Consider the following 27,559-nt stretch of genomic DNA (forward strand, 5'->3'; position numbering starts at 1 on the left):
GAAGGGGCAAAGCGGAAGTGGAAAGCCAACAAACGGAAATAGAAGGTTCACCGAAAAGTGACGTTTGGACGTGAATTTTGAAGAGATGACATCTTTGTGACTTCTAGTCATTAACTCAAGTATTTGTGACACATTGAAGGTAAGTTTGCAGCTGCTATTTCTTTCAACCGCGGGGGGGAAATGTTTAGTTTGTGTGTTCAACTGTTAAGCAGTGCAGTAGAATTAGCTGTGGCTAGCTTGAAAAGTAGCTAAGTAATGTCACAAGAAAGTCATTTCAACTTTTGCATTAGAAAAAAAATAATCGTCCAATAGTTTGTATGTGAAGGTAAACATGTTGGATAAGCAAGAGAAAGTTAACTAAGAAGCTAAGAATGTCATTAGCAGGTAAACTAAGAATGTCATTAGCAGGTAAACTAAGAATGTCATTAGCAGGTAAACTAAGGATGTCATCAGCAGGTAAACTAAGATTGTCATTAGCAGGTAAACTAAGAATGTCATTAGCAGGTAAACTAAGAATGTCATTAGCAGGTAAACTAAGAATGTCATCAGCAGGTAAACTAAGGATGTCATTAGCAGCTAAACTAAGAATGTCATTAGGAGGTAAACTAAGAATGTCATTAGCAGGTAAACTAAGAATGTCATTAGCAGGTAAACTAAGAATGTCATCAGCAGGTAAACTAAGAATGTCATTAGCAGGTAAACTAAGAATGTCATTAGCAGGAAAACTAAGAATGTCATTAGCAGGTAAACTAAGAATGTCATCAGCAGGTAAACTAAGAATGTCATTAGCAGGTAAACTAAGATTGTCATTAGCAGGTAAACTAAGAATGTCATCAGCAGGTAAACTAAGAATGTCATTAGCAGGTAAACTAAGAATGTCATTAGCAGGTAAACTAAGAATGTCATTAGCAGGTAAACTAAGAATGTCATTAGCAGGTAAACTAAGAATGTCATCAGCAGGTAAACTAATAATGTCATTAGCAGGTAAACTAAGAATGTCATTAGCAGGTAAACTAAGAATGTCATCAGCAGGTAAACTAAGAATGTCATTAGCAGGTAAACTAAGAATGTCATTAGCAGGTAAACTAAGAATGTCATTAGCAGGTAAACTAAGAATGTCATTAGCAGGTAAACTAAGAATGTCATCAGCAGGTAAACTAAGAATGTCATTAGCAGGTAAACTAAGAATGTCATTAGCAGGTAAACTAAGAATGTCATTAGCAGGTAAACTAAGAATGTCATTAGCAGGTAAACTAAGAATGTCATTAGCAGGTAAACTAAGAATGTCATTAGCAGGTAAACTAAGAATGTCATCAGCAGGTAAACTAAGAATGTCATTAGCAGGTAAACTAAGAATGTCATTAGCAGGTAAACTAAGAATGTCATTAGCAGGTAAACTAAGAATGTCATTAGCAGGTAAACTAAGAATGTCATTAGCAGGTAAACTAAGGATGTCATTAGCAGGTAAACTAAGAATGTCATTAGCAGGTAAACTAAGAATGTCATTAGCAGGTAAACTAAGAATGTCATTAGCAGGTAAACTAAGAATGTCATAAGCAGATAAACTAAGAATGTCATTAGCAGGTAAACTAAGAATGTCATTAGCAGGTAAACTAAGAACGTCATTAGCAGGTAAACTAAGAATGTCATCAGCAGGTAAACTAAGAATGTCATTAGCATGTAAACTAAGAATGTCATTAGCAAGTAAACTAAGGATGTCATCAGCAGGTAAACTAAGAATGTCATTAGCAGGTAAACTAAGAATGTCATTAGCAGGTAAACTAAGAATGTCATCAGCAGGTAAACTAAGAATGTCATTAGCATGTAAACTAAGAATGTCATTAGCAAGTAAACTAAGGATGTCATCAGCAGGTAAACTAAGAATGTCATTAGCAGGTAAACTAAGAATGTCATCAGCAGGTAAACTAAGAATGTCATCAGCAGAAAAACTAAGAATGTCATTAGCAGGTAAACTAAGAATGTCATTAGCAGGTAAACTAAGAATGTCATTAGCAGGTAAACTAAGAAGGTCATCAGCAGGTAAACTAAGGATGTCTTTAGCAGGTAAACTAAGAATGTCATTAGCAGTTAAACTAAGAATGTCATTAGCAGGTAAACTAAGAATGTCATTAGCAGGTAAACTAAGAATGTCATTAGCAGGTAAACTAAGAATGTCATTAGCAGGTAAACTAAGAATGTCATTAGCAGGTAAACTAAGAATGTCATTAGCAGGTAAACTAAGAATGTCATTAGCAGGTAAACTAAGGATGTCATTAGCAGGTAAACTAAGAATGTCATTAGCAGGTAAACTAAGGATGTCATCAGCAGGTAAACTAAGAATGTCATCAGCAGGTAAACTAATAATGTCATTAGCAGGTAAACTAAGAATGTCATCAGCAGGTAAACTAAGAATGTCATTAGCAGGTAAACTAAGAATGTCATTAGCAGGTAAACTAAGAATGTCATTAGCAGGTAAACTAAGAATGTCATTAGCAGGTAAACTAAGAATGTCATAAGCAGGTAAACTAAGAATGTCATTAGCTGGTAAACTAAGAATGTCATTAGCAGGTAAACTAAGAATGTCATTAGCAGGTAAACTAAGAATGTAATTAGCAGGTAAACTAAGGATGTCATTAGCAGGTAAACTAAGAATGTCATTAGCAGGTAAACTAAGAATGTCATTAGCAGGTAAACTAAGAATGTCATTAGCAGGTAAACTAAGAATGTCATTAGCAGGTAAACTAAGAATGTCATTAGCAGGTAAACTAAGAATGTCATTAGCAGGTAAACTAAGAATGTCATTAGCAGGTAAACTAAGAATGTCATCAGCAGGTAAACTAAGGATGTCATTAGCAGGTAAACTAAGAATGTCATTAGCAGGTAAACTAAGAATGTCATTAGCAGGTAAACTAAGAACGTCATTAGCAGGTAAACTAAGAATGTCATTAGCAGGTAAACTAAGAATGGCATTAGCAGGTAAACTAAGAATGTCATCAGCAGATAAACTAAGAATGGCATTAGCAGGTAAACTAAGAATGTCATCAGCAGGTAAACTAAGAATGTCATCAGCAGGTAAACTAAGGATGTCATTAGCAGGTAAACTAAGAATGTCATTAGGAGGTAAACTAAGAATGTCATTAGCAGGTAAACTAAGAATGTCATTAGCAGGTAAACTAAGAATGTCATTAGGAGGTAAACTAAGAATGTCATTAGCAGGTAAACTAAGAATGTCATTAGCAGGTAAACTAAGAATGTCATCAGCAGGTAAACTAAGAATGTCATTAGCAGGTAAACTAAGAATGTCATTAGCAGGAAAACTAAGAATGTCATTAGCAGGTAAACTAAGAATGTCATCAGCAGGTAAACTAAGAATGTCATTAGCAGGTAAACTAAGATTGTCATTAGCAGGTAAACTAAGAATGTCATTAGCAGGTAAACTAAGAATGTCATTAGCAGGTAAATTAAGAATGTCATTAGCAGGTAAACTAAGAATGTCATTAGCAGGTAAACTAAGAATGTCATTAGCAGGTAAACTAAGAATGTCGTTAGCAGGTAAACTAAGAATGTCATTAGCAGGTAAACTGAGAATGTCATCAGCAGGTAAACTAAGAATGTCATTAGCAGGTAAACTAAGGATGTCATTAGCAGGTAAACTAAGAATGTCATTAGCAAGTAAACTAAGAATGTCATTAGCAGGTAAACTAAGAATGTCATTAGCAGGTAAACTAAGAATGTCATTAGCAGGTAAACTAAGAATGTCATTAGCAGGTAAACTAAGGATGTCATTAGCAGGTAAACTAAGAATGTCATTAGCAGGTAAACTAAGAATGTCATTAGCAGGTAAACTAAGAATGTCATTAGCAGGTAAACTAAGAATGTCATTAGCAGGTAAACTAAGAATGTCATTAGCAGGTAAACTAAGAATGTCATTAGCAGGTAAACTAAGAATGTCATTAGCAGGTAAACTAAGAATGTCATCAGCAGGTAAACTAAGAATGTCATTAGCAGGTAAACTAAGAATGTCATTAGCAGGTAAACTAAGAATGTCATTAGCAGGTAAACTAAGAATGTCATTAGCAGGTAAACTAAGGATGTCATTAGCAGGTAAACTAAGAATGTCATCAGCAGGTAAACTAAGAATGTCATTAGCAGGTAAACTAAGAATGTCATCAGCAGGTAAACTAAGAATGTCATTAGCAGGTAAACTAAGAATGTCATTAGCAGGTAAACTAAGAATGTCATTAGCAGGTAAACTAAGAATGTCATTAGCAGGTAAACTAAGAATGTCATTAGCAGGTAAACTAAGAATGTCATTAGCAGGTAAACTAACAATGTCATTAGCAGGTAAACTAAGAATGTCATCAGCAGGTAAACTAACAATGTCATTAGCAGGTAAACTAAGAATGTCATTAGCAGGTAAACTAAGAATGTCATCAGCAGGTAAACTAAGAATGTCATCAGCAGGTAAACTAAGAATGTCATCAGCAGGTAAACTAATAATGTCATTAGCAGGTAAACTAAGAATGTCATTAGCAGGTAAACTAAGAATGTCATCAGCAGGTAAACTAAGGATGTCATCAGCAGGTAAACTAAGAATGTCATCAGCAGGTAAACTAATAATGTCATTAGCAGGTAAACTAAGAATGTCATTAGCAGGTAAACTAAGAATGTCATTAGCAGGTAAACTAAGGATGTCATTAGCAGGTAAACTAAGAATGTCATTAGCAGGTAAACTAAGAATGTCATCAGCAGGTAAACTAAGATTGTCATTAGCAGGTAAACTAAGAATGTCATTAGCAGGTAAACTAAGAATGTCATTAGCAGGTAAACTAAGAATGTCATTAGCAGGTAAACTAAGAATGTCATCAGCAGGTAAACTAAGAATGTCATTAGCAGGTAAACTAAGAATGTCATTAGCAGGTAAACTAAGAATGTCATTAGCAGGTAAACTAATAATTTCATTAGCAGGTAAACTAAGGATGTCATTAGCAGGTAAACTAAGGATGTCATTGGCAGGTAAGCAGCACTATGGGCTTCCTGCTGTCTAAATCCATGGATGCCAACCTGAAGAAGCAGCAAGAGTTTATGCTTCACAACTCCAGGCTGCAGGTGAGAACTGACTTGAGCTACACACCTGTCTACCAAGGAAAACACCTTCTTATGAAGATTTAAACATCAACATCAATCCTGCCCGTAAACACCTACCTGTAATCACTTCAAGTTTAGCATGCTAACGTTAACATGCTAACACTTAGCATGTGTCACATTCCATGTTATATGACTCTAAAGATGAATGGTAGCAGAAAAAGTTAGCATGCTAACGTTAGCATACTATCATGCTAACGTTATAAAGCTAGCACATGACTGGGTAAGAAGAATGACCAAAATGTAGACATAGAAAGTAGCAAACAAGCTAGCATAATAATAATAGAATCCAGGAAATCACTTTGTAGGATTTTTAAAGAATTCATTGGTCAATTCCTCTGTAAAAGAAGTATTTGGTCACCAACAAACAAACAAACAATATTTCACAGTCAATCAATCAATTAATGTTTGCCTATATAGCCCTAAATCACGAGTGTCTCAAAGGGCTGCACAAGCCACAACGACATCCTTGGTTCAGAAACCACATCAGGGCAAGGAAAAACTCAACCCAATCGGACAATGAGAAACCTTGGAGAGGACCGCAGATATGGGGACCTCCCCTGGGGCGACCGGTGCAATGGACGTCAAGTGGATCTAGCATAATATTGTGAAAGTCCAGTCCATAGTGGATCTAACATAGTAGTGTGAGAGTCCAGTCCATAGTGGACCTAACATAATAGTGTGAGAGTCCAGTCCATAGTGGACCTAACATAATAGTGAGAGTCCAGTCCATAGTGGATCTAACATAGTAGTGTGAGAGTCCAGTCCATAGTGGATCTAACATAATAGTATGAGAGTCCAGTCCATAGTGGACCTAACATAATAGTGAGAGTCCAGTCCATAGTGGATCTAACATAATAGTGAGAGTCCAGTCCATAGTGGATCTAACATAATAGTGTGAGAGTCCAGTCCATAGTGGATCTAACATAATAGTGAGAGTCCAGTCCATAGTGGATCTAACATAATAGTGAGGGTCCAGTCCATAGGGGACCTAACATAATAGTGTGAGAGTCCAGTCCATAGTGGATCTAACATAATAGTGAGGGTCCAGTCCATAGTGGATCTAACATACGGTAATAGTAAGAGTCCAGTCCATAGTGGATCTAACATAATAGTGTGAGAGTCCAGTCCATAGTGGATCTAACATAATAGTGTGAGAGTCCAGTCCATAGTGGATTGAACATAATAGTGTGAGAGTCCAGTCCATAGTGGATCTAACATAATAGTGAGAGTCCAGTCTATAGTGGATCGAACATAATAGTGTGAGAGTCCAGTCCATAGTGGATCTAACATAATAGTGAGGGTCCAGTCCATAGTGGATCTAACATAATAGTGAGAGTCCAGTCCATAGTGGATCTAACATAATAGTGAGAGTCCAGTCCATAGTGGATCGAACATAATAGTGAGAGTCCAGTCTATAGTGGATCGAACATAATAGTGTGAGAGTCCAGTCCATAGTGGATCTAACATAATAGTGAGGGTCCAGTCCATAGTGGATCTAACATAATAGTGTGAGAGTCCAGTCCATAGTGGATCTAACATAATAGTGAGAGTCCAGTCCATAGTGGATCTAACATAGTAGTGTGAGAGTCCAGTCCATAGTGGATCTAACATAATAGTGTGAGAGTCCAGTCCATAGTGGATCTAACATAATAGTGAGAGTCCAGTCCATAGTGGATCTAACATAGTAGTGTGAGAGTCCAGTCCATAGTGGATCTAACATAATAGTGTGAGAGTCCAGTCCATAGTGGATCTAACATAATAGTGTGAGAGTCCAGTCCATAGTGGATCTAACATAATAGTGAGAGTCCAGTCCATAGTGGATCTAACATAATAGTGAGAGTCCAGTCCATAGTGGATCTAACATAATAGTTTGAGAGTCCAGTCCATAGTGGATCTAACATAATAGTGAGAGTCCAGTCCATAGTGGATCTAACATAATAGTGTGAGAGTCCAGTCCATAGTGGATCTAACATAATAGTGTGAGAGTCCAGTCCATAGTGGATCTAACATAATAGTGAGAGTCCAGTCCATAGTGGATCTAACATAATAGTGTGAGAGTCCAGTCCATAGTGGATCTAACATAATAGTGAGGGTCCAGTCCATAGTGGATCTAACATAATAGTGTGAGAGTCCAGTCCATAGTGGATCTAACATAATAGTGTGAGAGTCCAGTCCATAGTGGATCTAACATAATAGTGAGAGTCCAGTCCATAGTGGATCTAGCATAATAGTGTGAGAGTCCAGTCCATAGTGGATCTAACATAATAGTGAGAGTCCAGTCCATAGTGGATCCAACATAATAGTGAGAGTCCAGTCCATAGTGGATGTAACATAATAGTGAGAGTCCAGTCCATAGTGGATCAAACATAATAGTGAGAGTCCAGTCCATAGTGGATCGAACATAATAGTGAGAGTCCAGTCTATAGTGGATCGAACATAATAGTGTGAGAGTCCAGTCCATAGTGGATCTAACATAATAGTGTGAGAGTCCAGTCCATAGTGGATCTAACATAATAGTGTGAGAGTCCAGTCCATAGTGGATCTAACATAATAGTGTGAGAGTCCAGTCCATAGTGGATCTAACATAATAGTGAGAGTCCAGTCCATAGTGGATCTAACATAATAGTGTGAGAGTCCAGTCCATAGTGGATCTAAAATAATAGTGAGAGTCCAGTCCACAGTGGGGCCAGCAGGAGACCATCCCGAGCGGAGACAGGTCAGCAGCGCAGAGGCGTCCGCAAGCGATGCAAAGACGAGTGGTCCACCCTGGGTCCCGACCCTGGACAGCCAGCGCTTCATCCATGGCCACCGAACCTGTGCCCCCCCCCCTCCACGAAGGAGAGGGGAGAAACGGCAGATCAACTGGTCTAAAACTTCTTGAAGAGACTCTTCTGTCCTCCACTCCTTACCTGTATTATGTTGGGCCTGGTTATCAGTATCAAAGACACCTGTCCACAACCTCAAATACTCCAAACTCTACTATGGCCAAGACCACAGAGCTGTCAAAGGACACCAGAAACCAAATAGTAGACCTGCACCAGGCCGGGAAGACTGAATCTGCAATAGGTAAGCAGCTTGGTGTGAAGAAATCAACCGTGGGAGCATCCATCCATCCATCCATCCATCTTCGTCCACTTATCCAAGGTCACCTAAGCAGCCTAAGCAGAGAAGTCCAGATTTCCCTCTCCCCAGACACTTTGTCCAGCTCCTCCCGGGGGATCCCGAGGCATTCCCAGGCCAGCCGGGAGACATAGTCTTCCCCGTGTCCTCCTACCGGTCGGACGTGCCCTAAACACCTCCTTAGGGAGGCGTTCGGGTGGCATCCTGACCAGATGCCCGAACCACCTCATCTGGCTCCTCTCCATGTGGAGGAGCAGCAGCTTTACTCTGAGCTCCTCCCGGATGACAGAGCTTCTCACCCTATCTCTAAGGGAGAGCCCCGCCACCCAGCGGAGGAACTCATTTGGGCAACTTGTACCCGTGATCTTGTCCTTTCGGTCAATACCCAAAGCTCATGACCATAGGTGAGGATGGGAACGTAGATCGACCGGTAAATTGAGAGCTTTGCCTTCCGGCTCAGCTCCTTCTTCACCAACAACAGATCGATACAGGGTCTGCATTACTGAAGACGCCGCACCGATCCACCTTTCGATCTCACCATCCACTCTTCCCTCACTCGTGAACAAGACTTCGAGGTACTTGAACTCCTCCACTTGGGGCAAGGTCTCTTCCTCAACCCGAAGATTGCGCTCCACCCTTTTCCGGGCGAGAACCATGGACCGGGGACTTGTAGGTGCTGATTTTCATTCCAGTCGCTTCACACTCAGCTGCGAACCGATCCAGTGAGAGCTGAAGATCCAGATGAAGCCGTCTGGACCACAAAAGCAGAGAGCTAATCCTGCAGCCACCAAACCGGAACGTGGGAGCAATTATTAGAAAATGGAAGACATACAAGACCACTGATAATCTCCTTCCATGTGGGGCTCCATGCGAGATCTCTCGCCGTGGCGTCAAAATGATCACAGAAATCCAATAATCTAGGGACCTAGTGAATGACCTGCAGAGAGCTGAGACCAAAGTAACAAAGGCTACCAGGGACTCCAATCCTGCAGTGGCAGACTTGTCCCTCTGCTCCAGCCAGTACATGTCCAGGCCCGTCTAAAGTTTGCCAGAGAGCATTTGGATGATCCAGAAGAGTATTGGGAGAATGTCACATGGTCAGATGAAACCGTGTACTGGTACTTTTTAGAGGTGATATAGTACTGAATATAATTCATTAGTATCGTGGTACTTTACTAGCACCGGTATACCGTACAACCCTACTGTACAGTTAAAATCTGTTATTGATTATTTCTCACAGCCTTACTGAGTACTCTAGGCCTGCATTATTGTCTCCTGAGGAGATGAAATGAGACCTGGGCTGTACTGGACTCACTACAAGGTTTCACGGACCAGATCCTTTCCTACTTGCATGATGTGTCTATGATGCTGGTGGTTGACCTGCTGACGTACATGAAGCACCGCTTTCATTTCCTGTACCCCCACCTTATAGGGGAGGGTGGGGGCAATTTGCAGTGATGAATGTTGCCTGATTACTTTCATTTTCTACTCTGGCCACAGCTGCTTTGTTTCATCTTTTCCAGGCGTGACAAACTCCTTGTCCTTGAAGCGTTCCAATGCAAATCTCCACCATAGGCTGGGACCATTTGTCATCTGCACTGTACTTTATTTCTAGGCTGAAAGTCTTATATAAACTAGTATCTTTTGATCCATACTGTACTGGAAGATCCTTCCTATCATGTACGGACTCCTTTACATCTTTCACTCTCTCTCTTGCAAAAATCTTCCTATTATTTCTCATTAATGTTGTTTTGGATTTTGTTCATAGTCCACAAAGGATTTGTCCAGAGAAAAACTGGACAAATAACATCAGATTACAGAGGAGAAAGTGCTTTCGCTATTGCAGAAAAGGAGCAAGAGAGGGAGAATCATGAAAGAAAGAAACTTATTTGGAGAGGAACATTTGACTGAAAACATCATTTAGTGATCAACCAACATCACAACAGTCTTTGTCCTATTCACGGAGGTGAGGGTTTGGAGGCATCCCGAATGGGCTCCAAAAATGCGTAGGCCATAAAAAATGTCTTATTTCTGAAAAGGACAGGCAGTTGAGGCAAAGAAAGAACTGCGGTTTTAGACAAGAAATTACCAAAATATAAATTTTGCCATTACAATGTACATATGTGTGTCAAGACTTGATCTTGGGTGTTAGCTTTTCCGGGATGCAACGGAAAGTTGGCTCGGGCGAGACGGGAATGAAGGTACATGATTTATTTAATACATCAAAAAAAAGTGCAAACGAAAAGCGCGCACAGTGGCGGAGAATAAACTACGAAACCAAAAGACTATAGCAAAAAGTACAAACGAAAAACACGCACAATGGCGGAGAACAAACTATGAAACCAAAAAGACTATAAACATGGAACAAAAACTTACTTGGCTTGGACAAAAATAGTTGCATGAAGAATGGACATGGAAAGAATGGACAGAGCATAAATGTGGTGAGGTTGTCAGAAAGACAAACTGAAAAACACTGAACTTAAATACTACAGACATGATTAACGAAAACAGGTGCGTGACTCAAGACGTGAAACAGGTGCGTGACGTGACAGGTGAAAACTAATGGGTTGCTATGGTGACAATCAAGAGTGCACAATGAGTCCAAACGTGGAACAGGTGAAACTAATGGGTAATCATGCAAACAAGACAAGGGAGTGAAAAACCAGAAACTAAACAAAACATGATTACACAGACATGACAATGTGTGTGTGTATTAGAGATGCGCGGTTTGCGGACACAACCGCGGGTCGGGCGGGTGAGATGACGAAAAAAATAGATTTTAAATAGATTCGGGCGGGTGGCGGTTGAACCAATTCGGAAATATATATACATAGTTAAATGTTGTTACCCACATCCGAAAAACGAGCAGCACTCTTTGAAACAGTCAATTATTCATCAGGCACTGCAGCACAACACGACACAAGAAGAAGAAAAAAAGAAAAAGATGGCACTGCGTCCCAGCAACAAGTGGCGCAAGTGAGCGCTCCTTCAGCGCAGCAGGGCGCATTTTAGAGGCCAGGCTCTCTCGCATGAATCCTGGCACTGTAGATGCCATTTTATTCCTGCATAGTGCTAACAAAAAAAAAAGTAAGTAGACATACGGTTGGATATGTTAAAGGAATGAGTCTACGTTACCTATAGGCTATACCAAATAAGCCCATGTCTAACCTATATTGAGTTCGGTCAGCTGAATAATTTTGATGGTTACGTGTTGTTTGGGCGCACTACAATGCAAAGGAATTAAGGCAATTGCGTTGTTTATTGTGGTTTTTTTTCTATTGGAGATATACTACTGTGTGTGTTAATTATTTGGCCTCTAGAGATGCGCGGATAGGCAATTATTTCATCCGCAACCGCATCAGAAAGTCGTCAACCATCCGCCATCCACCCGATGTAACATTTGATCAGAACCGCACCCGCCCGCCATCCGCCCGCACCCGCCCGTTGTTATATATCTAATATAGATGATGCAAGGCATTAGTGAGGTTATAAAGCTTTTGCCTGTTAAAGAAAGGAGACTGATCCAATGCAGCACAGACATTCGCGTGCCACGCTGTCACGACCCAGACGCACACCAGTGCGCAATCATATGGGAGCCGCGCTGAGCGCACCTCCAAGCGCATCTCGCTGCCGGCGACGGCCGGGTATGGGCCCGACGCTCCAGCGCCATCCATTTTCAGGGCTAGTTGATTCGGCAGGTGGGTTGTTACACACTCTTTAGCGGGTTCCGACTTCCATGGCCACCGTCCTGCTGTCTATATCAACCAGGGTGAGCCCCACCCCTTTCGTGAGCGCACTGCGCGCGGAGTGACCCCTGTTACGAGCCCCCGGCCACGGGGGTGGCGGGCAGGTAAGCTGCTTACCTGCTGCGCGTGACGCCGGCCGCGGCGAAGGCGGACGAGGCGGGGTGTCGGTGCGGTGGGCGCGGTGGTGACCCTGGACGTGCGTCGGGCCCTTCTCGCGGATCACCTCAGCTACGGCTCCCGGTGGGGCCCTCTCGGGGGAAGGGGCCTCGGTCCCGGACCCCGGCGAAGCGTCCCTTCTCGCTCCGTAAAAGTGTCCATCTCTTTTCTTTTTTTTTCTTCTGTTGTGGCATATGCTGCAGGTGCCTGCTCGTTTTTCGTATGTGGGTAACAACATTTAACTATGTATATATATTTACCAATTGGTTTAACTGCCACCCGCCTGAATCTATTTAAAATCTAATTTTTCTTTATTTCAACCACCCGACCCGACCCGCGGATAAAATCTAATTTTTTTTAATTTCATCCGCCCGATCCGCGGATAATCCGCGGACTCCGCGGTTGTGCCCGCAAACCGCGCATCTCTAGTATGTATATATATATATGTGTGTGTGTGTGTATGTGTATGTACTGTATATGTGTGTGTGTGTGTGTATGTATATATATATATATTTATGTATATGTGTGTATATATATATATGTGTGTGTGTGTATGTATATACAGTATATATGTGTGTGTGTGTGTATGTATATATATATGTGTGTGTGTGTGTGTGTGTGTATGTATATTTATATATGTGTGTGTGTGTGTGTGTATGTGTATATACTGTATATGTGTGTGTATGTGTATGTATATATATATATATTTATGTGTGTGTGTGTGTATGTGTATATATATATATATATATATATATATATATACACAGGTAAAAGCCAGTAAATTAGAATATTTTGAAAAACTTGATTTATTTCAGTAATTGCATTCAAAAGGTGTAACTTGTACATTATATTTATTCATTGCACACAGACTGATGCATTCAAATGTTTATTTCATTTAATTTTGATGATTTGAAGTGGCAACAAATGAAAATCCAAAATTCCGTGTGTCACAAAATTTGAATATTACTTAAGGCTAATACAAAAAAGGGATTTTTAGAAATGTTGGCCAACTGAAAAGTATGAAAATGAAAAATATGAGCATGTACAATACTCAATACTTGGTTGGAGCTCCTTTTGCCTCAATTACTGCGTTAATGCGGCGTGGCATGGAGTCGATGAGTTTCTGGCACTGCTCAGGTGTTATGAGAGCCCAGGTTGCTCTGATAGTGGCCTTCAACTCTTCTGCGTTTTTGGGTCTGGCATTCTGCATCTTCCTTTTCACAATACCCCACAGATTTTCTATGGGGCTAAGGTCAGGGGAGTTGGCGGGCCAATTTAGAACAGAAATACCATGGTCCGTAAACCAGGCACGGGTAGATTTTGCGCTGTGTGCAGGCGCCAAGTCCTGTTGGAACTTGAAATCTCCATCTCCATAGAGCAGGTCAGCAGCAGGAAGCATGAAGTGCTCTAAAACTTGCTGGTAGACGGCTGCGTTGACCCTGGATCTCAGGAAACAGAGTGGACCGACACCAGCAGATGACATGGCACCCCAAACCATCACTGATGGTGGAAACTTTACACTAGACTTCAGGCAACGTGGATCCTGTGCCTCTCCTGTCTTCCTCCAGACTCTGGGACCTCGATTTCCAAAGGAAATGCAAAATTTGCATGGTTGGGTGATGGTTTGGGGTGCCATGTCATCTGCTGGTGTCGGTCCACTCTGTTTCCTGAAATCCAGGGTCAACGCAGCCGTCTACCAGCAAGTTTTAGAGCACTTCATGCTTCCTGCTGCTGACCTGCTCTATGGAGATGGAGATTTCAAGTTCCAACAGGACTTGGCGCCTGCACACAGCGCAAAATCTACCCGTGCCTGGTTTACGGACCATGGTATTTCTGTTCTAAATTGGCCCGCCAACTCCCCTGACCTTAGCCCCATAGAAAATCTGTGGGGTATTGTGAAAAGGAAGATGCAGAATGCCAGACCCAAAAACGCAGAAGAGTTGAAGGCCACTATCAGAGCAACCTGGGCTCTCATAACACCTGAGCAGTGCCAGAAACTCATCGACTCCATGCCACGCCGCATTAACGCAGTAATTGAGGCAAAAGGAGCTCCAACCAAGTATTGAGTATTGTACATGCTCATATTTTTCATTTTCATACTTTTCAGTTGGCCAACATTTCTAAAAATCCCTTTTTTGTATTAGCCTTAAGTAATATTCTAATTTTGTGACACACGGAATTTTGGATTTTCATTTGTTGCCACTTCAAATCATCAAAATTAAATGAAATAAACATTTGAATGCATCAGTCTGTGTGCAATGAATAAATATAATGTACAAGTTACACCTTTTGAATGCAATTACTGAAATAAATCAAGTTTTTCAAAATATTCTAATTTACTGGCTTTTACCTGTATATGTATATGTATATATATGTGTGTGTGTGTGTGTATATATGTATGTTTTTATAGTTTATTACACTTCCAAAGTTTCTTAGTGTTCTGTGGTCATGATTTGTTGTCCAAGTGTTGTTGACAATTCCATAAATGTCAGTGAGTTTGTCGCCCAGCCTGCCGTCCGCCGTCATCTTTTATGCTGGATTAGAGTGAAAGGCAAGAAAGCGTCAGATGACGTCTTGAAGCCCACAAATGATTTCAAGTGTCCACAATCAGTTTAAGAAGTCACCTGTGACGTGTAATTACGGCTAACTGTTGTGTTGCTGATTGTGTAGCAGCCATGCTAGTCCAGTCACACCAGCAGACCACGGCTCTATGATTAAAAACTCTTCACAGCTGGGGATTGCAACAATTACCATCCATTGTGGTTAGTCAACAGTCACTAATGTTGTCTTGGAAACCTTCAACTCTACTGAAGGAACATTTAGCTCCCTATACTCTTTTTGCATGTCAGGTGGTATACACTGTGGTGGTCTACTGCTGGGCTCCACTCGTGCTTACCAATGTCCAACACCCAATTATACTGGAAACACTCCAATAATAGCTGAAGGAGAATTATTCCTGTCATATAGAGGATCTTTGACCAGCGTCTTTACACTAATTACTCAGCAGCACAACACTCCTGTCATATAGAGGATCTTTGACCAGCGTCTTTACACTAATTACTCAGCAGCACAACACTCCTGTCATATAGAGGATCTTTGACCAGCGTCTTTACACTAATTACTCAGCAGCACAACACTCCTGTCATATAGAGGATCTTTGACCAGCGTCTTTACACTAATTACTCAGCAGCACAACACTCCTGTCATATAGAGGATCTTTGACCAGCGTCTTTACACTAATTACTCAGCAGCACAACACTCCTGTCATATAGAAGATCTTTGACCAGCGTCTTTACACTAATTACTCAGCAGCACAACACTGCTGTCATATAGAGGATCTTTGACTAGTGTCTTTACACTAATTACTCAGCAGCACAACACTCCTGTCATATAGAGGATCTTTGACCAGCGTCTTTACACTAATTACTCAGCAGCACAACACTCCTGTCATATAGAGGATCTTTGACTAGTGTCTTTACACTAATTACTCAGCAGCACAACACTCCTGTCATATAGAGGATCTTTGACCAGCGTCTTTACACTAATTACTCAGCAGCACAACACTCCTGTCATATAGAGGATCTTTGACCAGCGTCTTTACACTAATTACTCAGCAGCACAACACTCCTGTCATATAGAGGATCTTTGACCAGCGTCTTTACACTAATTACTCAGCAGCACAACACTCCTGTCATAGAGAGGATCTTTGACCAGCGTCTTTACACTAATTACTTAGCAGCACAACACTCCTGTCATATAGAGGATCTTTGACCAGCGTCTTTACACTAATTACTTAGCAGCACAACACTCCTGTCATATAGAGGATCTTTGACTAGTGTCTTTACACTAATTACTCAGCAGCATGCTCCTGTCATATAGAGGATCTTTGACCAGGGTCTTTACACTAATTACTTAACAGCATGCTCCTGTCATATAGAGGATCTTTGACTAGTGTCTTTACACTAATTACTCAGCAGCATGCTCCTGTCATATAGAGGATCTTTGACCAGCGTCTTTACACTAATTACTTAGCAGCATGCTCCTGTCATATAGAGGATCTTTGACCAGCGTCTTTACACTAATTACTCAGCAGCACAACACTCCTGTCATATAGAGGATCTTTGACCAGCGTCTTTACACTAATTACTCAGCAGCACAACACTCCTGTCATATAGAGGATCTTTGACTAGTGTCTTTACACTAATTACTCAGCAGCACAACACTCCTGTCATATAGAGGATCTTTGACCAGCGTCTTTACACTAATTACTCAGCAGCACAACACTCCTGTCATATAGAGGATCTTTGACCAGCGTCTTTACACTAATTACTCAGCAGCACAACACTCCTGTCATATAGAGGATCTTTGACCAGCGTCTTTACACTAATTACTCAGCAGCACAACACTCCTGTCATAGAGAGGATCTTTGACCAGCGTCTTTACACTAATTACTTAGCAGCACAACACTCCTGTCATATAGAGGATCTTTGACCAGCGTCTTTACACTAATTACTTAGCAGCACAACACTCCTGTCATATAGAGGATCTTTGACTAGTGTCTTTACACTAATTACTCAGCAGCATGCTCCTGTCATATAGAGGATCTTTGACCAGGGTCTTTACACTAATTACTTAACAGCATGCTCCTGTCATATAGAGGATCTTTGACTAGTGTCTTTACACTAATTACTCAGCAGCATGCTCCTGTCATATAGAGGATCTTTGACCAGCGTCTTTACACTAATTACTTAGCAGCATGCTCCTGTCATATAGAGGATCTTTGACCAGCGTCTTTACACTAATTACTCAGCAGCACAACACTCCTGTCATATAGAGGATCTTTGACCAGCGTCTTTACACTAATTACTCAGCAGCACAACACTCCTGTCATATAGAGGATCTTTGACCAGCGTCTTTACACTAATTACTCAGCAGCACAACACTCCTGTCATATAGAGGATCTTTGACCAGCGTCTTTACACTAATTACTCAGCAGCACAACACTCCTGTCATATAGAAGATCTTTGACTAGTGTCTTTACACTAATTACTCAGCAGCACAACACTCCTGTCATATAGAAGATCTTTGACTAGTGTCTTTACACTAATTACTCAGCAGCACAACACTCCTGTCATATAGAGGATCTTTGACTATTGTCTTTACACTAATTACTCAGCAGCACAACACTCCTGTCATATAGAAGATCTTTGACCAGCGTCTTTACACTAATTACTCAGCAGCACAACACTCCTGTCATATAGAAGATCTTTGACCAGCGTCTTTACACTAATTACTCAGCAGCACAACACTCCTGTCATATAGAAGATCTTTGACTAGTGTCTTTACACTAATTATTCAGCAGCACAACACTCCTGTCATATAGAAGATCTTTGACCAGCGTCTTTACACTAATTACTCAGCAGCACAACACTGCTGTCATATAGAGGATCTTTGACTAGTGTCTTTACACTAATTACTCAGCAGCACAACACTCCTGTCATATAGAGGATCTTTGACCAACGTCTTTACACTAATTACTTAGCAGCACAACACTCCTGTCATGTAAAGGATCTTTGACCAGCGTCTTTACACTAATTACTCAGCAGCACAACACTCCTGTCATATAGAGGATCTTTGACCAGCGTCTTTATACTAATTACTCAGCAGCACAACACTCCTGTCATATAGAGGATCTTTGACCAGCGTCTTTACACTAATTACTCAGCAGCACAACACTCCTGTCATATAGAGGATCTTTGACTAGTGTCTTTACACTAATTACTTAGCAGCACAACACTCCTGTCATATAGAGGATCTTTGACCAGCGTCTTTACACTAATTACTCAGCAGTACAACACTCCTGTCATATAGAGGATCTTTGACCAGCGTCTTTACACTAATTACTCAGCAGCACAACACTCCTGTCATATAGAGGATCTTTGACCAGCGTCTTTACACTAATTACTCAGCAGCACAACACTCCTGTCATATAAAGGATCTTTGACCAGCGTCTTTACACTAATTACTCAGCAGCACAACACTCCTGTCATATAGAGGATCTTTGACCAGCGTCTTTACACTAATTACTCAGCAGCACAACACTCCTGTCATATAGAGGATCTTTGACCAGCGTCTTTACACTAATTACTCAGCAGCACAACACTCCTGTCATATAGAGGATCTTTGACTAGTGTCTTTACACTAATTACTTAGCAGCACAACACTCCTGTCATATAGAGGATCTTTGACCAGCGTCTTTACACTAATTACTCAGCAGTACAACACTCCTGTCATATAGAGGATCTTTGACCAGCGTCTTTACACTAATTACTCAGCAGCACAACACTCCTGTCATATAGAGGATCTTTGACCAGCGTCTTTACACTAATTACTCAGCAGCACAACACTCCTGTCATATAAAGGATCTTTGACCAGCGTCTTTACACTAATTACTCAGCAGCACAACACTCCTGTCATATAGAGGATCTTTGACCAGCGTCTTTACACTAATTACTCAGCAGCACAACACTCCTGTCATATAGAGGATCTTTGACCAGCGTCTTTACACTAATTACTCAGCAGCACAACACTCCTGTCATATAGAGGATCTTTGACCAGCGTCTTTACACTAATTACTTAGCAGCACAACACTCCTGTCATATAGAAGATCTTTGACTAGTGTCTTTACACTAATTACTCAGCAGCACAACACTCCTGTCATATAGAAGATCTTTGACTAGTGTCTTTACACTAATTACTCAGCAGCACAACACTCCTGTCATATAGAAGATCTTTGACCAGCGTCTTTACACTAATTACTCAGCAGCACAACACTCCTGTCATATAGAGGATCTTTGACCAGCGTCTTTACACTAATTACTCAGCAGCACAACACTCCTGTCATATAGAGGATCTTTGACCAGCGTCTTTACACTAATTACTTAGCAGCACAACACTCCTGTCATATAGAAGATCTTTGACTAGTGTCTTTACACTAATTACTCAGCAGCACAACACTCCTGTCATATAGAAGATCTTTGACTAGTGTCTTTACACTAATTACTCAGCAGCACAACACTCCTGTCATATAGAAGATCTTTGACTAGTGTCTTTACACTAATTACTCAGCAGCACAACACTCCTGTCATATAGAGGATCTTTGACTATTGTCTTTACACTAATTACTCAGCAGCACAACACTCCTGTCATATAGAAGATCTTTGACCAGTGTCTTTACACTAATTACTCAGCAGCACAACACTCCTGTCATATAGAAGATCTTTGACCAGCGTCTTTACACTAATTACTCAGCAGCACAACACTCCTGTCATATAGAAGATCTTTGACTAGTGTCTTTACACTAATTATTCAGCAGCACAACACTCCTGTCATATAGAAGATCTTTGACCAGCGTCTTTACACTAATTACTCAGCAGCACAACACTGCTGTCATATAGAGGATCTTTGACTAGTGTCTTTACACTAATTACTCAGCAGCACAACACTCCTGTCATATAGAGGATCTTTGACCAGCGTCTTTACACTAATTACTCAGCAGCACAACACTCCTGTCATATAGAGGATCTTTGACTATTGTCTTTACACTAATTACTCAGCAGCACAACACTCCTGTCATATAGAGGATCTTTGACCAGCGTCTTTACACTAATTACTCAGCAGCACAACACTCCTGTCATATAGAGGATCTTTGACCAGCGTCTTTACACTAATTACTCAGCAGCACAACACTCCTGTCATATAGAGGATCTTTGACCAGCGTCTTTACACTAATTACTCAGCAGCACAACACTCCTGTCATATAGAGGATCTTTGACTAGTGTCTTTACACTAATTACTCAGCAGCACAACACTCCTGTCATATAGAGGATCTTTGACCAGCGTCTTTACACTAATTACTCAGCAGCACAACACTCCTGTCATATAGAGGATCTTTGACCAGCGTCTTTACACTAATTACTCAGCAGCACAACACTCCTGTCATATAGAGGATCTTTGACCAGTGTCTTTACACTAATTACTCAGCAGCACAACACTCCTGTCATAGAGAGGATCTTTGACCAGCGTCTTTACACTAATTACTTAGCAGCACAACACTCCTGTCATATAGAGGATCTTTGACCAGCGTCTTTACACTAATTACTTAGCAGCACAACACTCCTGTCATATAGAGGATCTTTGACTAGTGTCTTTACACTAATTACTCAGCAACATGCTCCTGTCATATAGAGGATCTTTGACCAGGGTCTTTACACTAATTACTTAACAGCATGCTCCTGTCATATAGAGGATCTTTGACTAGTGTCTTTACACTAATTACTCAGCAGCATGCTCCTGTCATATAGAGGATCTTTGACCAGCGTCTTTACACTAATTACTTAGCAGCATGCTCCTGTCATATAGAGGATCTTTGACCAGCGTCTTTACACTAATTACTTAGCAGCATGCTCCTGTCATATAGAGGATCTTTGACCAGCGTCTTTACACTAATTACTCAGCAGCACAACACTCCTGTCATATAGAGGATCTTTGACCAGCGTCTTTACACTAATTACTCAGCAGCACAACACTCCTGTCATATAGAGGATCTTTGACCAGCGTCTTTACACTAATTACTCAGCAGCACAACACTCCTGTCATATAGAGGATCTTTGACCAGCGTCTTTACACTAATTACTCAGCAGCACAACACTCCTGTCATATAGAAGATCTTTGACTAGTGTCTTTACACTAATTACTCAGCAGCACAACACTCCTGTCATATAGAAGATCTTTGACTAGTGTCTTTACACTAATTACTCAGCAGCACAACACTCCTGTCATATAGAGGATCTTTGACTAGTGTCTTTGCACTAATTACTCAGCAGCACAACACTCCTGTCATATAGAGGATCTTTGACTAGCGTCTTTACACTAATTACTCAGCAGCACAACACTCCTGTTATATAGAGGATCTTTGACCAGCGTCTTTACACTAATTACTCAGCAGCACAACACTCCTGTCATATAAAGGATCTTTGACCAGCGTCTTTACACTAATTACTCAGCAGCACAACACTCCTGTCATATAGAGGATCTTTGACCAGCGTCTTTACACTAATTACTCAGCAGCACAACACTCCTGTCATATAGAGGATCTTTGACCAGCGTCTTTACACTAATTACTCAGCAGCACAACACTCCTGTCATATAGAGGATCTTTGACCAGCGTCTTTACACTAATTACTCAGCAGCACAACACTCCTGTCATATAGAGGATCTTTGACCAGCGTCTTTACACTAATTACTCAGCAGCACAACACTCCTGTCATATAGAGGATCTTTGACCAGCGTCTTTACACTAATTACTCAGCAGCACAACACTCCTGTCATATAGAGGATCTTTGACCAGCGTCTTTACACTAATTACTTAGCAGCACAACACTCCTGTCATATAGAAGATCTTTGACTAGTGTCTTTACACTAATTACTCAGCAGCACAACACTCCTGTCATATAGAAGATCTTTGACTAGTGTCTTTACACTAATTACTCAGCAGCACAACACTCCTGTCATATAGAGGATCTTTGACTATTGTCTTTACACTAATTACTCAGCAGCACAACACTCCTGTCATATAGAAGATCTTTGACCAGCGTCTTTACACTAATTACTCAGCAGCACAACACTCCTGTCATATAGAAGATCTTTGACCAGCGTCTTTACACTAATTACTCAGCAGCACAACACTCCTGTCATATAGAAGATCTTTGACTAGTGTCTTTACACTAATTATTCAGCAGCACAACACTCCTGTCATATAGAAGATCTTTGACCAGCGTCTTTACACTAATTACTCAGCAGCACAACACTGCTGTCATATAGAGGATCTTTGACTAGTGTCTTTACACTAATTACTCAGCAGCACAACACTGCTGTCATATAGAGGATCTTTGACCAGCGTCTTTACACTAATTACTCAGCAGCACAACACTCCTGTCATATAGAGGATCTTTGACTATTGTCTTTACACTAATTACTCAGCAGCACAACACTCCTGTCATATAGAGGATCTTTGACCAGCGTCTTTACACTAATTACTCAGCAGCACAACACTCCTGTCATATAGAGGATCTTTGACCAGCGTCTTTACACTAATTACTCAGCAGCACAACACTCCTGTCATATAGAGGATCTTTGACCAGCGTCTTTACACTAATTACTCAGCAGCACAACACTCCTGTCATATAGAGGATCTTTGACTAGTGTCTTTACACTAATTACTCAGCAGCACAACACTCCTGTCATATAGAGGATCTTTGACCAGCGTCTTTACACTAATTACTCAGCAGCACAACACTCCTGTCATATAGAGGATCTTTGACCAGCGTCTTTACACTAATTACTCAGCAGCACAACACTCCTGTCATATAGAGGATCTTTGACCAGTGTCTTTACACTAATTACTCAGCAGCACAACACTCCTGTCATAGAGAGGATCTTTGACCAGCGTCTTTACACTAATTACTTAGCAGCACAACACTCCTGTCATATAGAGGATCTTTGACCAGCGTCTTTACACTAATTACTTAGCAGCACAACACTCCTGTCATATAGAGGATCTTTGACTAGTGTCTTTACACTAATTACTCAGCAGCATGCTCCTGTCATATAGAGGATCTTTGACCAGGGTCTTTACACTAATTACTTAACAGCATGCTCCTGTCATATAGAGGATCTTTGACTAGTGTCTTTACACTAATTACTCAGCAGCATGCTCCTGTCATATAGAGGATCTTTGACCAGCGTCTTTACACTAATTACTTAGCAGCATGCTCCTGTCATATAGAGGATCTTTGACCAGCGTCTTTACACTAATTACTTAGCAGCATGCTCCTGTCATATAGAGGATCTTTGACCAGCGTCTTTACACTAATTACTCAGCAGCACAACACTCCTGTCATATAGAGGATCTTTGACCAGCGTCTTTACACTAATTACTCAGCAGCACAACACTCCTGTCATATAGAGGATCTTTGACCAGCGTCTTTACACTAATTACTCAGCAGCACAACACTCCTGTCATATAGAGGATCTTTGACCAGCGTCTTTACACTAATTACTTAGCAGCACAACACTCCTGTCATATAGAAGATCTTTGACTAGTGTCTTTACACTAATTACTCAGCAGCACAACACTCCTGTCATATAGAGGATCTTTGACTAGTGTCTTTGCACTAATTACTCAGTAGCACAACACTCCTGTCATATAGAGGATCTTTGACTAGTGTCTTTACACTAATTACTCAGCAGCACAACACTCCTGTCATATAGAAGATCTTTGACCAGCGTCTTTACACTAATTACTCAGCAGCGCAACACTCCTGTCATATAGAGGATCTTTGACCAGCGTCTTTACACTAATTACTCAGCAGCACAACACTCCTGTCATATAGAAGATCTTTGACTAGTGTCTTTACACTAATTACTCAGCAGCACAACACTCCTGTCATATAGAAGATCTTTGACCAGCGTCTTTACACTAATTACTCAGCAGCACAACACTCCTGTCATATAGAAGATCTTTGACCAGCGTCTTTACACTAATTACTCAGCAGCACAACACTCCTGTCATATAGAGGATCTTTGACCAGCGTCTTTACACTAATTACTCAGCAGCACAACACTCCTGTTATATAGAGGATCTTTGACCAGCGTCTTTACACTGATTACTCAGCAGCACAACACTCCTGTCATATAGAGGATCTTTGTCAGTTGTAACCAAGTATGTTGTGCACTGCAGCAGCAATGTTGTCATTGGAGCAGCATTAAAAGTGCTTCTGAGTTGATGGTAAACATCAACACCACAAATGTAACACACCACTCTCATGCTGAGAGCCCTTGACGCTAATCTTCCAGTTTGTGAACACACCTGTGAGCAGGTAGAACAGGTGACACACCTGTGAGCAGGTAGAACAGGTGACACACCTGTGAGCAGGTAGAAGATGTGACAGCAGGTGTGTGCAGGTAAAACAGGTGTGCAGGTAGAAGATGTGACTGTGTGTGTGTGTGTGTGTGTGTGTGTGTGTGTGTGTGTGTGTGTGTGTGTGTGTGTGTGTGTGTGTGTGTGTGTGTGTGTGTGTGTGTGTGTGTGTGTGTGTGTGTGTGTGTGTGTGTGTGTGTGTGCAGATGGAGCGTCAGCTGCTGATGCAGACAGAGATGAAGCAGCGTGAGATGGCCATGCAGGTTGCTCGGTCCAGAGAGTTCCTGACATACTTTGGCAGCTTCTTCACTCTCACCTGTGCTGGACTCACACTGGGGTGACCTTTGACACCGTCCTTGTAGCCATGTGACCTTTCACCTCTCACTCTGACCCACAATAATACGCTCTCTCTTTATTCAGGGCCATCAAGAGAAAGAAGGCGGCCATGTTGGCCCCCATCCTTCCTCTCAGCTTCATCCTGGCCTATCAGGTGGACAACGCCTACGGGTCACTCATTCATCGAACCAGAGGTGCATCGTCTCCAACATATCTTTGTTTCTCCTCTTCTTTTTGACTCATTCCTGAAAACTGCATCGTGAGGATCTTTGACGGCTGTTTTTGCAGTATGTCTCTAAAAGAGGTCTTTGACCAGCAGCAGGGCCCAATGAACATGATCATCTTGTTTTTGCAGCAGTCACTACTTTTTAGAGAGGATCTTTGACAAGTGTTTTGTAGTAAGTGCTCAAAAACAGCAGTCATTACTTTTTACAGAGGATCTTTGACTTGTTTTTGCAGGAGTCACTACTTTTTAGAGGGGATCTTTGAAGAGTGTTTTGTAGTAAGTTCTGAAAAACAGCAGTCATTACTTTTTAGAGAGGATCTTTGACTTGTTTTTGCAGCAGTCACTACTTTTTAAGAGAGGATCTTTGACCTGTGTTTTGTAGTAAGTTCTCAAAAACAGCAGTCATTACTTTTTAGAGAGGATCTTTGACTTGTTTTTGCAGCAGTCACTACTTTTTAAGAGAGGATCTTTGACTGGTGTTTTGTAGTAAGTTCTCAAAAACAGCAGTCATTACTTTTTAGAGAGGATCTTTGACTTGTTTTTGCAGCAGTCACTACTTTTTAGATAGGATCTTTGACTTGTGTTTTTGCAGCAGTCACTACTTTTTAGAGAGGATCTTTGACTTGTGTTTTTGCAGTATGTTCTGAAAAACAGCTCAGCTCACCTTTTAGAGAGGATCTTTGACAAGTGTTTTTGTAGTAAGTTCTCATAAACAGCTTATCTCAGCATTTTAGAGAGGATCTTTGACTAGGTGTTTTGTATTAGGTCACATGTTTAGAGATCATTTTTGCAGCAGGACTTAATAAACAGAAGAACTCTCCTCACTTATAGATGATCTTTGGCAGGTTGAAATAGAGGATCTTTGAATGAGTTGGATTAAGAAATGATTGACAGGCATTTGAAGAGCATGTTTCATAACAACATGTGTTTCCTGCAGAGGAGGCGGAGTCTATCATGTCATCAGAGCAGCAGCGCCTGCAACTTCCTCACGGGACTCCAACCTTCGACAGCATCGAGAAGATTCGTCGCGCCAAAATCAGCTTCTCCTCCATCTTGGAAAAATGAGGCCTTTTCTTCTCCGTGAAGATGATTGACAGCTAAGTTTTTTGACGTTCATAAACTATGTGCCAAATGAATCCATTTAAATACATCGTTAACTCAATTATATTGATCAAATATATCTGATGGAATCATTTCAAAAAACACTAAAATAAATGCATTCAATATTTTAAATATTTCATATTTCTTTTAATAATTTCATGTTGGTCTTATTTAGTAGTAGTAGTAATGTAGTAAATAATGTATTCAAGTAGTAGTAATGTAGTAAATAATGTATTCAAGTAGTAGTAATGTAGTAAATAATGTATTCAAGTAGTAGTAATGTAGTAAATAATGTATTCCAGTAGTAGTAATGTAGTAAATAATGTATTCAAGTAGTAGTAATGTAGTAAATAATGTATTCAAGTAGTAGTAATGTAATAATGTATTCAAGTAGTAGTAATGTAGTAAATAATGTATTCAAGTAGTAGTAATGTAGTAAATAATGTATTCAAGTAGTAGTAATGTAGTAAATAATGTATTCAAGTAGTAGTAATGTAGTAAATAATGTATTCAAGTAGTAGTAATGTAGTAAATAATGTATTCAAGTAGTAGTAATGTAGTAAATAATGTATTCAAGTCGTAGTAATGTAGTAAATAATGTATTCAAGTAGTAGTAATGTAGTAAATAATGTATTCAAGTAGTAGTAATGTAGTAAATAATGTATTCAAGTAGTAGTAATGTAGTAAATAATGTATTCAAGTAGTAGTAATGTAGTAAATAATGTATTCAAGTAGTAGTAATGTAGTAAATAATGTATTCAAGTAGTAGTAATGTAGTAAATCATGTATTCAAGTCGTAGTAATGTAGTAAATAATGTATTCAAGTAGTAGTAATGTAGTAAATCATGTATTCAAGTCGTAGTAATGTAGTAAATCATGTAGTATTCAAGTAGTAGTAGTAGTAATGTAGTAGTAGTAGTAAATAATGTAGTATTCAAGTGGTAGTATTCAAGTAGTAGTAATGTAGTATTGTAGTAGAAGAATGTTGATGGTGTGAAAGTGACGCAGGTGAGGGAGTGAGAGAGAGAGAGAGAGAAGGTGTTTGAGGGCGAGAGAGAGTGTGTGACCTGACGTATAAAAGAGAGTGTGTGTGTGTGTGTGTGTGTGTGTGTGACTTAAGTATAAAAAAGAGAGAGTGTGTGTGTGACCTGACGTATAAAAGAGAGAGTGTGTGTGTGTGTGTGTGTGTGTGTGTGTGTGTGTGTGTGTGTGTGTGTGTGTGTGTGTGTGTGTGACTTAAGTATAAAAAAGAGAGAGTGTGTGTGTGTGACCTGACGTATAAAAAAGAGAGTGTGTGTGTGTGTGTGTGTGTGTGTGTGTGTGTGTGTGTGTGACTTAAGTATAAAAAAGAGAGAGTGTGTGTGTGTGACCTGACGTATAAAAGAGAGAGTGTGTGTGTGACCTGACGTATAAAAGAGAGAGAGTGTGTGTGTGTGTGACCTGACATATAAAAAAGAGAGAGTGTGTGTGTGACCTGACGTATAAAAGAGAGAGTGTGTGTGTGTGTGTGTGTGTGTGTGTGTGACTTAAGTATAAAAAAGAGAGAGTGTGTGTGTGTGACCTGACGTATAAAAGAGAGAGAGTGTGTGTGTGACCTGACGTATAAAAGAGAGAGAGAGTGTGTGTGTGTGTGACCTGACGTATAAAAGAGAGAGAGTGTGTGTGTGACCTGACGTATAAAAGAGAGAGAGAGTGTGTGTGTGTGTGTGTGTGTGTGTGTGTGTGACCTGACGTATAAAAGAGAGA

General features: G+C 40.6%; 1 protein-coding gene across 1 annotated transcript; it reads left to right on the top strand.

Moving 5' to 3' along the window:
• Positions 1 to 35: 35 nt before the first annotated feature.
• Positions 36 to 25,947, top strand: plgrkt (plasminogen receptor, C-terminal lysine transmembrane protein). Its single transcript, XM_061931882.1, has 5 exons — positions 36 to 139; positions 5,017 to 5,109; positions 24,357 to 24,487; positions 24,571 to 24,680; positions 25,650 to 25,947. Exons 2-5 carry the CDS (start codon positions 5,029 to 5,031, stop codon positions 25,775 to 25,777), a joined length of 450 nt encoding a protein of 149 aa, XP_061787866.1. The 5' UTR covers positions 36 to 139; positions 5,017 to 5,028; the 3' UTR covers positions 25,778 to 25,947.
• The last annotated feature ends 1,612 nt before the right edge of the window (positions 25,948 to 27,559 follow it).

This window comes from Nerophis lumbriciformis, linkage group LG39 (genome assembly GCF_033978685.3).
Source record: "Nerophis lumbriciformis linkage group LG39, RoL_Nlum_v2.1, whole genome shotgun sequence".
In the NCBI taxonomy this organism is placed as follows: Eukaryota; Metazoa; Chordata; class Actinopteri; order Syngnathiformes; family Syngnathidae; genus Nerophis; species Nerophis lumbriciformis.

What these genes read in the sequence shown, in the direction of transcription:
- plgrkt (XM_061931882.1), top strand. Translation starts at nt 5,029, where the DNA reads ATGGGCTTCCTGCTGTCTAAATCCATGGATGCCAACCTGAAGAAGCAG. An exon ending in TGTGCTGGACTCACACTGGG is followed by an intron (nt 24,488 to 24,570) that starts GTGACCTTTGAC and finishes CTCTTTATTCAG; the next exon opens with GGCCATCAAGAGAAAGAAGG. An exon ending in ACTCATTCATCGAACCAGAG is followed by an intron (nt 24,681 to 25,649) that starts GTGCATCGTCTC and finishes TGTTTCCTGCAG; the next exon opens with AGGAGGCGGAGTCTATCATG.